The 15,652-nt window shown below is 40.6% G+C and overlaps 3 protein-coding genes across 5 annotated transcripts; 2 read left to right on the top strand and 1 right to left on the bottom strand.

Moving 5' to 3' along the window:
• Positions 1-1,504: 1,504 nt before the first annotated feature.
• Positions 1,505-3,840, top strand: LOC110953246 (zona pellucida sperm-binding protein 3-like). The gene is made up of 9 exons (XM_022197149.2): positions 1,505-1,568; positions 1,656-1,822; positions 1,906-2,009; positions 2,114-2,202; positions 2,286-2,466; positions 2,562-2,667; positions 2,775-2,860; positions 3,622-3,713; positions 3,782-3,840. Exons 1-9 carry the CDS (start codon positions 1,505-1,507, stop codon positions 3,838-3,840), a joined length of 948 nt encoding a protein of 315 aa, XP_022052841.2.
• Positions 3,841-6,671: 2,831 nt separating this feature from the next.
• LOC127535446 (RING finger protein 212B-like) lies at positions 6,672-9,784 on the top strand. Its single transcript, XM_051953530.1, has 11 exons — positions 6,672-6,771; positions 6,902-6,954; positions 7,062-7,136; positions 7,340-7,446; positions 7,531-7,633; positions 7,742-7,770; positions 7,848-7,883; positions 8,005-8,034; positions 8,120-8,183; positions 9,167-9,218; positions 9,350-9,784. Exons 1-11 carry the CDS (start codon positions 6,672-6,674, stop codon positions 9,382-9,384), a joined length of 684 nt encoding a protein of 227 aa, XP_051809490.1. The 3' UTR covers positions 9,385-9,784.
• A 144-nt stretch (positions 9,785-9,928) lies between these two features.
• On the bottom strand, positions 9,929-14,955 carry homeza (homeobox and leucine zipper encoding a). Of its 3 annotated transcripts, none has more exons than XM_022197181.2 (3): positions 14,479-14,955; positions 13,711-13,810; positions 9,929-13,334 (listed from the first exon to the last, which is right to left on the bottom strand). In XM_022197181.2, the coding sequence occupies exon 3, from the start codon at positions 13,305-13,307 to the stop codon at positions 11,325-11,327; it is 1,983 nt and encodes a 660-aa protein (XP_022052873.2). In that variant the 5' UTR covers positions 13,308-13,334; positions 13,711-13,810; positions 14,479-14,955; the 3' UTR covers positions 9,929-11,324. The 3 variants fall into 3 exon arrangements, with proteins under 3 accessions (XP_022052873.2, XP_022052872.2, XP_022052874.2); XM_022197180.2 differs by having other exon boundaries at positions 13,719-13,810; XM_022197182.2 differs by lacking the exon at positions 14,479-14,955 and adding an exon at positions 14,044-14,405 and having other exon boundaries at positions 13,719-13,810.
• Positions 14,956-15,652: the final 697 nt, after the last annotated feature.

Genomic DNA, 15,652 nt, shown 5'->3' with positions numbered 1-15,652 from the left:
GCAGACAAAATAAGTGTATATGGGAAAAAAGGGGTCATTTAATACAATAATGTAGATAATACTTCTACATTTTCAGCATAAAAACAATGTAAAAGCTACAAATTGTAGTTGTATTAAAAGTAGTGGTTTGGTCCCTCTATATGTATGATATCTTTGTGTGTGAGTGTGTTTGCTGTAGGTGGAGGGGTGGTTGTGTTTCTCATTTTTAATTTATTTGGTCTTCTTATTTCTATGTAAAGCACTTTGCTACAAATTTTGTATGAAAAGTGCTATACAAATAAAGTTTGATTGAATAGTGAAGCATCTTAGACAGCTTCATATCCAGGATCATGGATAAATCTGAGGGCTCATCAAATGATTGTGGGGAAAAACATCTGCTCTTATACTTTTGTTGAAATATTGGCTCATTACAATTTCAAGTCAACTGAGAAACTTAAAGGGGAAAATAACTAGACAATAAAAGAAGTGACCCGACTACAGTGTTTTTTTAAAGACATCTGAAGCAAAAAAAGGTTGGACACCGCTGATTCAAACTTGAACACTGTTCCATCAGCTTGTTATAGCATCCATTTAGTAAAATCTTCATCTTAAAGGTGTCACATAAATGCAGCAAAATAGAAAGTACAATATTTTCCTCTAAAATGTGGGGGAGTTGAAACATTAAGTAGCATAAAATGGAAACACTCAAAGTACAAATGTCTCAAAATTGCACCTAAATACAGCACTGGAGTAAATGTACTTTGTTACTTTCTACCACTGTCTTTGGGTACCTGTCATTGTGGGTCATGTGATTTGGAGGATTTAGTACCTAAATGTCGATGCAACTACTTTTCTTTTCGAAATAAATCCCAACTGTCTTGTGTTTTTCTTCAGGTCTTTGATACCTGACATGACTGGGAGGTCACATTGCCACAGATCTCACATTTATCAGATTCAGGAGCAGATTTGAAAGTGAAATTTAAGGATTTGGGTAATTTCTGAAGAAGAATGAAGCCTGGAGATATCTCGCTTTCTTCCCATAAATATGAAGGTAATGATGAGTCTTTTTAGTAGGTTGTTGTACCATGATGATACTGTGCACACTAACATACTGCACTTCTCACATTACTCACAGCTTGACCTGTATTTACTGCCTGTGGCTTGGTTACAGGAATAATAATCTCATCCTGTCCTATCTTGTTTTACCTTATCTTAAATAGGAGGTTTTCTGTTTAGCTTGTTTTATAACCTTGACTTTGCATTTCTTTGCATTTATCAGATTTTAATACAACATATAAAGTCTCATAAACCACATACCTGCTTTTCCCTTTACTACATGACCATAATAACAAAGTAAACCTGTTTAAAATAAGTTTGTATGAATGAATGAGTTGCAATTACACTGATGGATGCTGCACCTGGATCTGTCAACACACACCAGGTGAAATAAATTTCCTTAATTGAAGTGCCTCCGTCAGACTGAATAAAAACCACCTCTGGAGCCGGTAGTGCATGTTCGGTCAGTATGGCTTTCTTCTGGTGTTGCGCGCTGCTCTTGGGCCTGGTGGCTGCCAGTTTAGTAAATGCAGGTAATGTTTTGAGTCATTATTGATGCTTTTAAGATTTTCACCTAAGTTGAGCATTTGAGCAGAATCCTTACATTGTGTCCCTTCCAGACATGAAAGTGGACTGCAGGCCTGATTACATGACGGTAGTGTGGTCGGACAGCAGATCGCAGGCCGACACTTCACTCTTCCGGCTGGGGACCTGCGTTCCCACCAGCGTCTCGGCTCGGGAGGCTGTTTTCAGCGTGCGTCTCGACGATTGTAACTTCAGGACGCTGGTGAGTAGCCCAGACATGGGTGATGGGTGTCTGAATAAGTCACACTTCTACAGAGGTTCGTGACACTTGTCTCTCTGTGTTAGGTTACCGGGGATCACCAGATGTACACCAATGATCTGGTCTACTACTCTCCTCCTAACTCTCTGATGCCTTCCTTCTCCCTCCCTGTCGTCTGTGCGTATGAAAGGTGAGTTCACATTAAAATTGCACAAATGAGCTCATGACTTCAGAGTTCTACACATGTATTTAAGCACTACAACAGCTGAAACTGATCTTTTATTTATTACGCAGGCCTAAAGACTGGACAATTAGGATTTTTGACCCAGTGTTTGATACGTACGGTCAAGATGATCTTGTATTCTTTATTGGAATTATGAATGGTGGGTGAAAACACTTCGTCAGTGGAAATGGCAAAATTCTCCCAGCAACTCGTTCGGCTCTGTAACGTCTATCTGTGCTCTAGATGACTTCTCTGGTCCTGCTGAAACCACCAGTTTTTCTCTGGGCTCCTTCATTCGCATCATGGCCAGTGTGGAGCAGCAGCACCACCAGCCTTTGCTGATGCTTCTAGATGAATGCATTGCTACCACGTCACCAGAGCTGCAGCATGAAGTCGCTCTATACCCAATAATCGCCAATAAGGGGTACCGCTGGATCCCTGACCTACAGATCTTTTTTCCATTTAATTTGTGCCCAGACATTTAAGTAACCCAAATGTTTCATTGCTGTAATGATACAGGTGTCTTGTGGACAGTAAGACCTCACTCTCCAGATTTGAACCAAGAGTAAAGTCATCAGAGATCCACTTGTCCCTTCAAGCCTTTAGGTTTGCTCTGGGAGAGGAGGTAAGCCTGTTTGACAACTGTGCACATTCTCTCAAACTTAAGGCTTCAGGAGAGGGAAACTAAATCCAAGATTATCTGTAAATTCTGGATCACTGTGCATCCAACAGGTATTTATTCACTGCAACCTTCTGGCTTGGGACCCCAATGCTCTTGACCACACCAAGAAGGCCTGTAACTATGTGAAAGCTCATGGGTAAGAAGATAGAACTTTGCTATGTCTTTAAACAATTTGATTCACAGCTATTAGTATCAAGAGGAATCCAGCATTAGATGTACTGTAGATCTTTAAGTTTTTTTTTTTTTTTTTAACTGTATTACCAACTTGTATCAGAAGTGGGTCTTTCTATCTCAGATTGTAGTTTTAGTGTTTTCTGCTCCATCTTATTTGCCTGAAACTTTTATAGCATGAAATTGACATTTGTAGAGATTTGGTAAATTGTAGCTGTCTTTAACATTTTAAAAATGATTGCTCTACTTTTGAACACATTAAACTTTAAGGCTACCTCTTTCAAATGTAAATCTTACAAAAGAAAAGCCTGACATTTTTACTGTTCTATTCAGAATCTGCTAAATTGGACAAGTGAATGTAATGGTAGAGTTAAAAATATGGGGGGGACTTAACCCTTTGTGCAGTGTGGGTCAGGAGAGATGGATTTTTCCATTGGATTTGGACCACTTGACAATGTTGTGCATCAAAGGGTTATGTAGTGAAAATGCCCATCTTTAAGGATGTATTAAGGGGGAAAAATTATATGTAGAAGTCAATTGATATTCTCTAAAGCTTATATAGTTGCATATCGCAAGAACACAACATGCAGAATGCTAAAACGTCAGATATATTTATAATTCATGATAGTTTCAAGAAAACTAGATGTGGTTAAGCAGAAGGCCCCTGATTAGAGAGGGAGACAGATCACAGCTTATCCCCGTCTCTTCCGTTGTTGCTGTATTCAGCTGGGAGTTGCTGGACCACCCTACATACAGCAGTATATGTGCCTGCTGTGAATCCAGCTGCAAGTCCAGGAAGACAAGAAGCCTGACATCAGGTATCTATTTACACAGTCTGCTGTAATAAAATGGTCTCCTTGCGCTCACCTTTAAGTTCTTTTTGCAGGGAAGCGTGGAGTTGAACATAAAGCAGTCCTTGGGCCCATTACCATCAAGGATTCCTGAAATATCAACAACTTGAGTTAACATTGGAATACATGAACACCACTGTCCTCAGCTGCCCTCAGACTCTTTAATTAACAGCCTCCTTCAGTCCAGTTTGGCTTTTTATTTTAAGTTGAATAAGCTTAGTGGCTGCTTGTCTCTTGCATTTCACATCTGTGGTCATTAAAGCTGTATCCACTTGACCTGAATCACTACTGTCTTGTTTCACTCGGCTCTTTAGCTATTTTGTGCATCAACTAAAAGCCAGCAATTGACTAATCCTCTGGGGTGCAATCCTGAATTAATGCATTAAATGTGAAACCATAATTGCACAGCTATATTGGATTCTTATAAATACAAGTCTTACATCTTTACAGAGAATGAAAACTGCAACTCATGAAGCCCAATACAAATACTGGAAACGAGCTCTGAATTACACCTCCTACTCATATACCATCAGTATGCCAAAAATACTACACCTTTCAAGAGGATGGTTTAATTTTATGGGACCAATATTAAGAGCTAAATTACTCCAGTTCATGTCTCTGGAGGGATCAGTTTCAGAACTTCAAAATTAATTTTTGATACACTCTACAGATTTAGATGTTTAGTTCACATTTTACTAATATCCAGTCATTATTAAGTGTTTCAATAATATGAAATTTGGAAAGACATGAACATAAAAACATTCTTTTAATAAATGTATCCCATGGACTTCAAAACTCCTTCAATATTTTAATCAGTTAAGAGTCTTTGTGAAACCTTGAAATGCAAAGAGCATTAGAAAATGCATTACAAAAGACAAATTTAAGGTGGTTTGATAGAGCAGTGGGAGAAAAATGTTAACGCTAAAATTAGAAAATGAAGTATGGTTCAGTCTTTTTTTTTTTTTTTTTCCTTAAATATTTTTGATGTGATATCAACGCGAAAGTCTCATACGTCACTCAGCCAATCAGATCAAAGAACGGATGCGCGAGGCGGGTCTGTTGAGCTGAGCTTCGGTTAATATCGTTTCTCTCTAGAACAAATTTCAGTTTCTCCTGAGCAGAGCAACAGGTAATGCTAATAATGTTCTATAATGTCACAGAATTATTTTAGCAAACGTGTAAAGTTGTTTTTCAATGTCTTGTCAGTGTTTAGTCAAACCAAGCAGAAATGTTCACATTTTAAGCTAGCTAGCAAGCTAATTCGCTAACACTTTCTAAAACAATTAGCATAAACATAAAATTTTGAATGTACAATTATTTATTTTCTGTGTCCAGCTGAGTGTTTGGGCGCATATGTCAGCCATTTGTTTGCTGAATTCAGTCTGGGAAATAATAGAAAAGAATTGTTGGAATAATTTTTTTAAAAATGTAAAAACTCATCTGAAGCCGATATCAGACATAAAAATAACTTTCCAAAACATAAAGTTAATTAAAATTTTAAGACAGAACACATGTCTTTCATACTTTCTAAAGAGTTTGGTGGCATTAGCAGACATTTTTGGAGACAGAATCATGTTGTTGGGCACATCCATCATCATGTCATACCATGCTGTCAGAAATGGTTTATTAGATGATGAATGGTGGAGTTGTGGAGCTCTCACTGACGTACCAGCATCCCGAGAGCTCGTTCTCGTCTCACTCTTGTCGTCTGTGGCTTCATTTCATTTAAGTAAAGCTGCATTTTATGGTAGTCTTTCATAGTCAAAGGAGTGTATGTGTACTGGTCACATTGTCTGATCATTGTCCTTCAAAGCCACACCTGACTAGAATGTGGATTAATTGGCCAGAAATTTGTCACCAGTTGAACGGCTTATATACGATTTTCAAGCTCAGTCAACTACATTTAACCTTTTTCTAACCCTAACAGTAGAAATTAGACTTTTAACTTGCATGCTGTACATTTGTCCAGTGCATTTTAAGGACTTCTTTAATATATTTGTCACATTTTGAAATTAAATACTTTAAAGATGATTACTGAATGACTTACAGTGAGAGTATAATGTCCAAACCTCGGATGTCTTTCTATAATGTGGCCTATCAACCATCTAAACGTGACACTTGCATCCCTCGTATAGCCATGATGCTGTGATGACGGTAACTTTTCTCAAAAGTGACACTAAAAGTTAGAGTTAGATATTTCTGGTAAATTAATTTCTCGTCAAAACTTACATTTACATAATCTGTCTCCTCAAACTTTTTTCTGGTATTTTATTTTATGGGTGATATTGTTGTATCTTTAACTATGAAACTTAAAGTGTACTGATTTTACAATATGTGAGTTTGAGGAAGCTGCGGTGAGAAAGACATTATTTGCTCAAAAAAATGTTATTTATGTAGAAGTATTAATAGATTAAGATGTTCCAGATGCCCCTTATGTGTGCTGGAATTTCTACAGAATGGCTATTCTTCTACCTGAATATTAGAACATCTGTGTGACCACAAATGCTACTCCATCTTAAAACTTCAGTTCAAAAATATTGGTGTTAATGTACTACTTTTAAGTCTCTACATTTTTGAAAGGCCGTTCCACAAGATTTTCACCTGTCTTCTGTATTTAAATCCAAATATGTTCAAGTGGGTGGAGGTTAGACTTCTATGCAGGTCGGTTCTTTGACAACAAACTGAAAAATCTGTCTTCATTACCCTTGGTTTGTGCCTTGGGGCATTATTATTCTAAAATGCTGTTACAAAATCGGAAACACTGTAGTTTAAAATTTGTCTTGCGCTGCTGTTCCATGATCCAAAACCATTAAAAAGTGAATTCAAACTAGGTTGTCATGTAGTGTAACACTGAATCTGACATAATCACATTTGTGTATTGTATCTTGTGTTCCCTTGCAGTCAAGAAATCACAAAGGACTAAAAATGGACTGGTTCCATTGTAACCAGTGCTTCACGAAGTCAGCGTCAAAGTTTGCTGTATCCAGCTGTGGCCACATCTGCTGTGAAGTGTGTATTAAATCTAGTAAGAGACTTTCATTATCCACAGTACTCAATTGTTTTGCTTCCAAATCATGACGAGAATTCTCTTTCAAATTTGAGCTGGTGTTACAGAAAGTTTCAGGCTCCTCGTGTGATTTTTCCTTTTCCCTCAGAGCAGTGCAGCATATGTGGAGCCAGCTGCAGTTATCTGGCCATCACTGATGAGGTTGGTGAGGCTGTCATATTCACAGTAAATTACTGCAGGACGCCACCAACGGAGTGTGACCTGACTTCACAGCCAGCATTTTATACCTGGACAAATTTCTATTTCAGATGAAGCCACAGGAGAAAGTGTTTTTCAAGGACCCTGTGAAGCTCATCCAGTCAGAGCTGGGACATGTATCACAGGTCTGTCCTTTTTACCTGTTGTAGCAGGACATTAAACACCATCAAGTCCACGTGCCTTATAGCAGAATGAAATCTATTACTTTAATGTTGCTGTGCTGTTATATTCAGAAATGTCTGAGCTGTTACCCAGCGACCAAAGGTGACTTATGAATTTTTATTTTCACTGAAATAATCTTTAATAGTGATGTCTTGATGCTCCTCAGATTGCGGTTTTTCAGCAGACACAGATGGAGGGAGTCACAGCGCACTTTAAGCGCAAGTCTGCTGAACTGGAAAGGCGTCTGAAGGAAGTCACCGAGCAGGCTTACAGGTGACTTTAATATCTGTTACTGCTCCTCTGTAGCTGTGTAAATAAAATCCCAACACCTTTCCTCCCTCGTCTTTTTACCGCAAGGCAACTCTCAGAGCTGAAGAGAGAGAACGCTGACTTAAAGAAGCAGCTTTCAGAGCTCAGACGAGAAACTGCGGAGTTAAAAAAGCCACTTTCTCAGAGGAGGGTAAGTGTTTGAAAAGTATATAAAAGAAAAAGTTCACACTGCCAAAATTGTCAATGTCATGTAATAAGTTACAAAGCTAATTTAGTCTGCTCACTTTCTGTGCCACAGGTTTCTCCAGGACAGTTTCAAACTGAAGGGTAAAAGCCATTTACATATGTTTGAGACCAAACTTCATTGTATCGATTTTAAAACTATTCAATTTGTTGACTCCCAGCACTCAGAGGATGTCCCTCCCTGTGGCCGTCACCCCCCAGGTAGCCTCAGTGATTGTAGTCGAATTGTTGCAGTTTTCAATGTTGGTGTTTAGTTTTATATGATTTGACTGAAGTTGATGATGCGCTTGTGCTTGTTTTTTTTTGTTTGTTTTTTTTACCAGTTACCCCTCGTCAAAGACCTGTGAGGTATGCGTTACAGTATGTTGTCATCTTCCAGTTGATTTCATTCTTTAAATCACATAAACACTCAAATATTCTATCTGGGTCTCAGTCATATAGGCTCAGCAGAGTCTCACAGGTGGGCCAGAGACAGAGGTCCTACTCTCAACCTGCATGTAAGTCTCTCACTAATATTCACTTCAAGTAAAGCTAAATTGATGTCATGATTTAGAAACCAAGATGATTTTTCCCCCAAATAAATATATGTATATGTACTTGTTTGGTAACTTTTAAATCCTTTGCCACTGAAACCTTAACTTCAGTTACACTCAACTAGATTTCAGAGGGGTTTCCTGGACAGTGTTGTCTTTGATGGCTTAAAGATTGTATCACTGTGAACAACTAAGTTACTCCATCCACTGATGAACGTTGTCCAATGAGACAAATTCTCTAGCTCAGTCAGAATTACATATTTGTAGACCAGATCCTTAATGATGTAGTGTGGAAACTACACTGTAACTTTAAGAGGAGCTCAGTTTTTCAGTCAGAAGTGACAAATCAAACATTTAGAAAACACTTCATTTAGATATTTATCAATATTCCTGCAAATAAGAATATGTAAAGGATGAGGAAACAAATGAAAATAAGGAGGGCTAGCATTGGTCTGTGTTTTTGGGGTTTTGTTTTTTTGTTGTTTTTTTTACATCAGGTGGTATCAAGAAAGAAATTTTTCTGATCTTCTCATTAAAGGGAATAAAGTTTATATTTGGCCGCCATGCGTCAGTGATGATGTCTAAAACAGCATGTAAGCTGTTACTATAGTGAATTAGTGATGAATCACTCTCATGCATTAATCATACTTCAGTAATGGGCTAATTTTACACGATACATGATGACAACGATGCAGAAAAATAAGAGACGTGGCAAAAATGGTCATCCTGTCAACATCAGGAGCTTTTGTGTTATTATGAGTAGCCACATCTCCCTTTACTTGGCTCATGTGTAGTTCACATGCTGATAGAATTAAGTATTAAATTCCAAACGTCGAGTAAAGATTTTTGTCTAACATACATTACACAGAAATGTACAAATACATTCGATTGGACGTGATTTCTCCATGAAATACAGAAAACACTTTCCTCTGTTGCTGTTTCTCCAGACTCCTGGATCAGCTATCTCTATTTCCAGCCACAGTTCTCTTCATGAATACAGTGAGTGTGACTGCGTTCAAGCTCTTGCAGCTCTGCCATCGCGGCTGCAATTAAACTGGATAATTTGCTTCATCAAATTAGAAACTGAATGCATGCCATCCTCAATCAAAATCCTTCTCTGTTTTGAAAAGGAACACCCACATCCTTCAGCACTCCTACAAGGTGAGAAATGCTTTCTGAATAACCTCTGCCATGAAGCATTGTATCACATTTCTAAATGTTCTTGATGGGAAGATTTTCTCAGGTAACCGAGTCAGTGCATTTCTGTCTCCCTCAGAACGCAGACTCCTAATGTTTTCCAGCTCCAGTTTATGGCTGGGCTGCCAGTACAGTCTCCTAGACATTGATTTGTCACATTATTGGGAACAAGTTTGTTAGTTATGGCGTCTTAGATTTGTTTATTAGGACTCAAACCATGTAGGAGATAAAGCTTTTTAGTTTGCCCAAAAACCTAAAGTGTCTTGTGCATTGTTTTACCTACATGGATGTTAAATTGATACTACCATGGCATTCTGATGTTGCGATATTAAATTGCCATAAAATTGTAGCTGATTTGTGGTATTATTTTGTGGCACTTTATCTTAGAGGTATTTCTGAAGATTAACTTCACAGCCACTTTGCCTTGGCTCACATGGATTAAGAATAAACAGAGATCGTAATCAGCCGGGTTCTTTACAGCACACTGAAATAACTGTCTGCATACACGGTCATAAAGGCAAATCTTTTACTGGTTTCCAGTGACACAATTGTGCAAATGAGAATTTCTTTCAAACAGGAAAAAAAAACACATTAAAAACATCGGCAAAGGAAGACACTACGTGTTATGGACATTTCCCCACAGCATGACACATGTCGCATTAGCTTCTCATGACTAACAGGATGACGAAACAAAGTGATGCACACTGCTTTGACAAGTTTCTGGTCATCTAACCTTTGTCCAGACATTTCTAAGGAACTAAACTCAAATCCCACTTCACCCTTTGTATTTCAGCTAAAAAGTACTTCAGAGTGTGGAGGTTCTCTTCTTGCAAACACAGCTATGTAGGAAGTAACTAATAAATACATGAACTGATAAGAAAGTATAATGTTTGTGCTATAAATCATAATGTAAGTTGACAAAGTAGTCATTTTCTTTGGATTTGAATCCTTTGCTACGTATACAGTACTTGGGCCCCCATCAGTTATCTGAACTAGTGTGTCTACATAAAAACCATGAGGTCACACCCTATACCTATTAAGACAAAAGAGATATAAAAATACTGACTTAATTCATGAGCATGTAGGCAATTCTGACGTCTGTATGATTTTGATGTGGTTACTGCTTCTTAGTACTGTCAGCCTTTATGCAAATATGTAATATGCAAACGACAAGCAAAGTATTCAAATAGTAAGTCAAGTATTACAGCAGAGCGTCAAAAGGGGAATCAGGGAATGCATTTCAGAAATACACTGTAGACATTAGATGTAACGATATTTTCTGTAACATGTTTTTGAAAAAGCATGATCATAGGCTTCAGGTAACAAGAATGACCCATGTATAGCTAAGAATCCATGTTTTGTGAAATGAATGGATTTTCTGTGAAGTTACTGGATGTAATTAACGTAATGGCAGCAGGCTCTAAAACCAAAGTGCAAGATGTCAGTTCAAAGTGTGCATGTCCAGTGTGCTTCTCATGTCAAGGTATTATTGGCTGTTGAAGGAATGATTACACACAGCGACCACTCAACAGATTCATCAATGTAGAGACTTTTTACGGAGCAAGAAAGTACCTGCTATAGCCAGGTACCAAAAGTACAACCAGTTTAAATTATACTGCTACAATAGCATACTGAAAAATCTGTCGTAGTGATATCTAAAAAAAATAATGAGCTCAAAAAAATATAGCAGACCAGTGTACAGGTTACTGTCCTATTTACAGCAACACAGGCGGCACAATTATAATTCAAGTCCAAATATATTAGGATAAGCAGGGAATGCAGCATATATAAAAAACACAAACCTCACTTTGGGCTTGTACTGGGAAGACTGAATGTTACAAACCTGCCTCAATTAAAGCAATATAAACCAAAGACGTGAGGAGACCCCACCAACTTTTAAAAATGTCCTTAAGTAACAATAGGTTCTTTGTCAGTCTCGCCAACATCCTGAGCTGCAAACCAATCCCGCACCTGCTGGTAGCTCATTCTGGATTTCTTGCATAGAGAGTCAAGGTCTTTTTCATGTAGTGAGCCTGTCGAATGATAATATGATATTAACGGCTGGATATCAGGGCAATCTGCGCTTCCGTTTGCTTGAGATTTTCGTTTGCGACCCCCAACCCGAGGGACTGTACCACTTCCATTTGGTAAACCACTGGCACTTTGCTGAGCGGCAAGTTCTGCCAAGAACTGGTCACGGACCCCCTTCACCCAGCGCAGCTGGCCGTTTTTGACAGCGTACCGCGTGTCTCCAAACCACTGGATTACATCTGCCCGAGGTAAACCTGTGAGCTTAACAAGTTCAGTGTAATCTTCGCTCTTGGGCCACTGGCAGCGCAAGAAGTGCTGCTTTAACACATCCAGCTGCTCCTTGGTCTTTCTTGGTCGCCCAGCAGGAGTGAGGGCAGGCGACGTGGAAGGCCCTGAGAAACGTGAGGGACTGGTTTTGGCTGAGTGAACTGACTTCTTTGAAGCGCTGCCTCTGTTTGAAAGCGGTTTATTAGGTGAGGCAGCCGGTGGTGGACTGCCAGAGGGGGAGGAATCGGGAGAGGATTTTAATACATTGGGCTCCTCTGGAATATCTGGCTCAACGTGGCAGGTCTTGGTCAATTCTAAAGGTTGTTCTTCACTTTGTTCTTCATCCTTCAAGCTGTCCCCATCACCAGAAAGATCCTCAATAACATCATACACTTGTGCATCAAGAACCCTTTCTCCAAATGCTTCCAGGCTGTTTGTCAAGAAGGTCTGGAAGAAATGCGAGTTTCTAATACCATTGCTGCGGACTCCCTCGTGGCCTTTCACCCCGTTTAGCTGACGAGACTTTTGAGAAACAAGCGGAAGAGGTTCTGGTTGTTGATCCTGCTTGCCACTAACAGCAGTGTGATGAGAATAGTTCTGGGCTGCTGCCAGGCTTCCTCGGCCAACTCTTAGCTGGTAACGACTGTCACTGAACCATTTACGGATGTCGTTTCGGGTCAGCCCGGTTTCTTCCTGCAAACGTCTGAGCTCCGCCTCTGCAGGCCAGTTCTCTCTCAGGAAGCTTTTGCGAAGGGCAGCGAGCTGAGCTTTAGTCTTTTTGTAACGTCCGTGACGGTGCGGTCGTGTAGCCGACTCTGAAAGATCAAGGGAGACATCAGTTGCCATGGCTGCTGGTGTGTCTGCTGGTGGGCGGTAGAAGTATGAGTCCTGAGGAGGTGGGAGGGTGGAACTGAAACAGGGCGCAGTGGATTTGGCTGGTTTATATGAATCCGGTGACTCACACTTTGGGATCTTCTTCTGGGGCACGAAGGTGGAGAGAGCAACCTCTTCTTCTTCTTCTTCTTCTTCTTCACTCTCCTTCTCGTCAATAACCAGTTCCTCAGAACTTCTGCTCTTGGTCATTGTTTTGGCTTCCTCAGTTGTTGCAGTGGGGTCATCATGAAGCTCAGGCACTGCCAGTTTCCGTCGTGTCTCCTCGATCTCCTCTGATGACCAGCTAATACCATATTTAATCCTCTGCACCATAAACCACACCTTAACTTTGTCTAGTGGCAAGGCACACACCCGGGCCAGAGTGTTGACCTCCCGGGATGATGGGTACGGAAACAAGTTAAAGGCTTGGACGAGCTGTGGGATTGAGTCAAGTTCACGGGTCTGGTCAGACTGTGTCCATACCAGTTTAAGTCCCTCTGACACCAGAGGGAGGCACACCACAGAGTTGTGGTTGGTGGTGAAACTCGCCACGCCACTGGTGTTGCTTTCAGCTGAGGCGGCAGGGTGGCGCAAGACCTTAGAGGAGCGTTTGCCATTGAGTTTTCCTTCACATTCTGTCTCTTTCACTTTTCCTTCAAAACGCTCCTTCATGCTCACAAATAGTCCATTTCTGCTGCTCTGTTCAGTGTAGGTTGCCATCTGGACTATCGAATTAGGCTGCGTCACCTAGAAAAGAAACAAAAGCAGTGATTGATGTGTTGTGTTTGTTTGTCGAGATGTTTTAACTTCACAGATAAGATCATAGCGAGGAGAAGGACAGTTCTTTCTGAAAAGTACGCACTGATGTTTTCAGAACTTTCTGTTCTCATTCATTCTCAAAGTCAATTATCTTACAGCTGCCACCCCTTCCCCCCCTGCTTTGCTCTCCTTATTCTGAACTCTCAATGAAACTAGTCGTATAGCTACTCTGTCCAGACTAGGTCTCCCCTCCCCCATAAAGTGTGGTGCCTGACTTTTGTTTTGTGTGAGAGGGGGGGATTGGTCGCAAAAGGGTGGGGGCAGAGGGGAATGGGGAATCTATGAGAAATCCATCACAGCCTACTTTCTCACCCCTTCTTCCCTCGTCAGGCTTTGTTCCACTTCCAAGTTCTCAGTTGTGGAAGGTAGGCGTCGTCACAAAAGGCAGCTACCACGAGAGAAACCTGTAGAAACAGAAAATGACGTACATTAGTCATGAGCTGGATTACAGAATGGAAAGAAACTGATTTTTTAAGCAACAGGTGTTGGACTAACACTTCAGCTTATCACATATGTGGCAGGAGCCTAAAAACAAGGAATTTAGATGAACTTCTGGATCAGTGTTTCACATATTTGACCCATACACCAAAACATACCAACCAGGTGTTTGAAACTAAAACACTGGACTGTCTCATACCTATGTGCTGTTAATTTTGGAGGAGCTGTTGTTTATTTGGAGCAGGAGACATGTTGCACAGTTAGTTGGGAGGTTACGTCATGGCCCGACAACTCAGGTCACTGGAACCACCAAAGAAATGCTGAAGTGTAACACAAACATTAGCTAACAATTATGAAATCACTCTTAGTCAGTGGTGATGCACTCAAACTAACGGGAATGAGATCATGTGGTGAACCCCTGGGGTGTTCCATGTTTCACTTTGAGTCTCGTGTATAGTTTCTTGTGTTTTATTTTTGTTTTCCTGTGACAAAAAGCATTAAAAGTTGCTGTGTGTGTGTGACAATAGCAGTCCAGTGTCTCCCCCCTTTATGGCGTACTAACTAAAACGCTTCTCACTGCACAGGCGCACTTCGCCGTCAGACACGCTTCACTGAAACATAAAAATAAACTTACCGAAAACGCCAAAACAACCCTTTATCCCCGAGGTCCGTCCAAGCGAAACGATACCAAAAGCACCGCGGAGTTTCCCCTCCACCACTCCGCTTCTTTTATGGCCTAAGTTTAGAGGTAGAGCCGTGAAACAATAACCGTCCGTGTGTTTGTTTGACCCTTGTCTTATTTATAAAGCGCCTCGACGGATTACCGTCGAGCCACAAAGATGCGAGGCGACCAAGTTTGTCGCCTGTCGAAGGAGTTCAGTCGTCGGTTAAATTCCCGGCGAAGAGGGTACATTAAAAATCTCCAATCCGTGGGATTCGGGTCTGAATCCGAGTCGCCGTTTATTCGTCCCCTCCTTCGGTCCGCCCGTTGTTGCTTTTGTTCTTTAACTGAGAAGTGTTTCCCCTGTCCGGCCAGATCGAGGCGAGGCGGAGCTGAGGACCAGGAAGCCCACAAGGCCCAACCGACTCTCCCACAGTGACGGCGGGGTGGGTGTGCCAGTCTGGGCAGAGCAGGCCGTGGATTGGAGGGAGGAGGCGCCTGTATAATAAATCCGTGACAGTAGGCCAAACATTTGCACGTCAACCACCCACCAGCACCCCCTGTATCAAGGCGACAAAACATCTGATGTGATTTTTAACAGGAGGAATCATCTTGTTAAATCTGAACAGTCCCTCTGTTCTCACCAGGAGAAGCAATCAGAGTTACATTTTTCTCATACAGTTGTACAATCTGTTTGAGTTTGACAAGCTCAAAGAAGAGAAAAGTCCAGCCATCAACCGGCCCTGTTGTGGTGGTTGTATCAGGCGCCTTTTGTTGGCCGAGCGTAGTGAGCAGGAGGGAGTGAAGACCTGAATGAGAGCTGTTTTCATTGTAGTTTTGAAAGCAAATGTGAGTTTTGAATTTTATGCGGGCAGCAACTGGAAGCCAGTGAAGGGTCTTCCTTTTAACAGTGCCTATAAAAAGTATTCATCCATCTTTGTTTTTTCTCCTCTTTTTATTTCAATTATTTGGACAGTAATCTACAAAAAAAGACCCTTTCATATCAAAATGAAAACAGATGTCTTCAAAGTAATATCATCCCCACAGATTCTTGAGAACAAATTTCTCTTGGTCAAACATGGGACAGTGTAACATCAGTGTGTGTGTATACGCAAACTTTTATTATTCTATTTATTACTTTTATTAT

This window comes from Acanthochromis polyacanthus, chromosome 9 (assembly GCF_021347895.1).
Source record: "Acanthochromis polyacanthus isolate Apoly-LR-REF ecotype Palm Island chromosome 9, KAUST_Apoly_ChrSc, whole genome shotgun sequence".
Classification (NCBI taxonomy): domain Eukaryota; kingdom Metazoa; phylum Chordata; class Actinopteri; family Pomacentridae; genus Acanthochromis; species Acanthochromis polyacanthus.
This window is presented reverse-complemented; position numbering and strand designations above follow the sequence as displayed.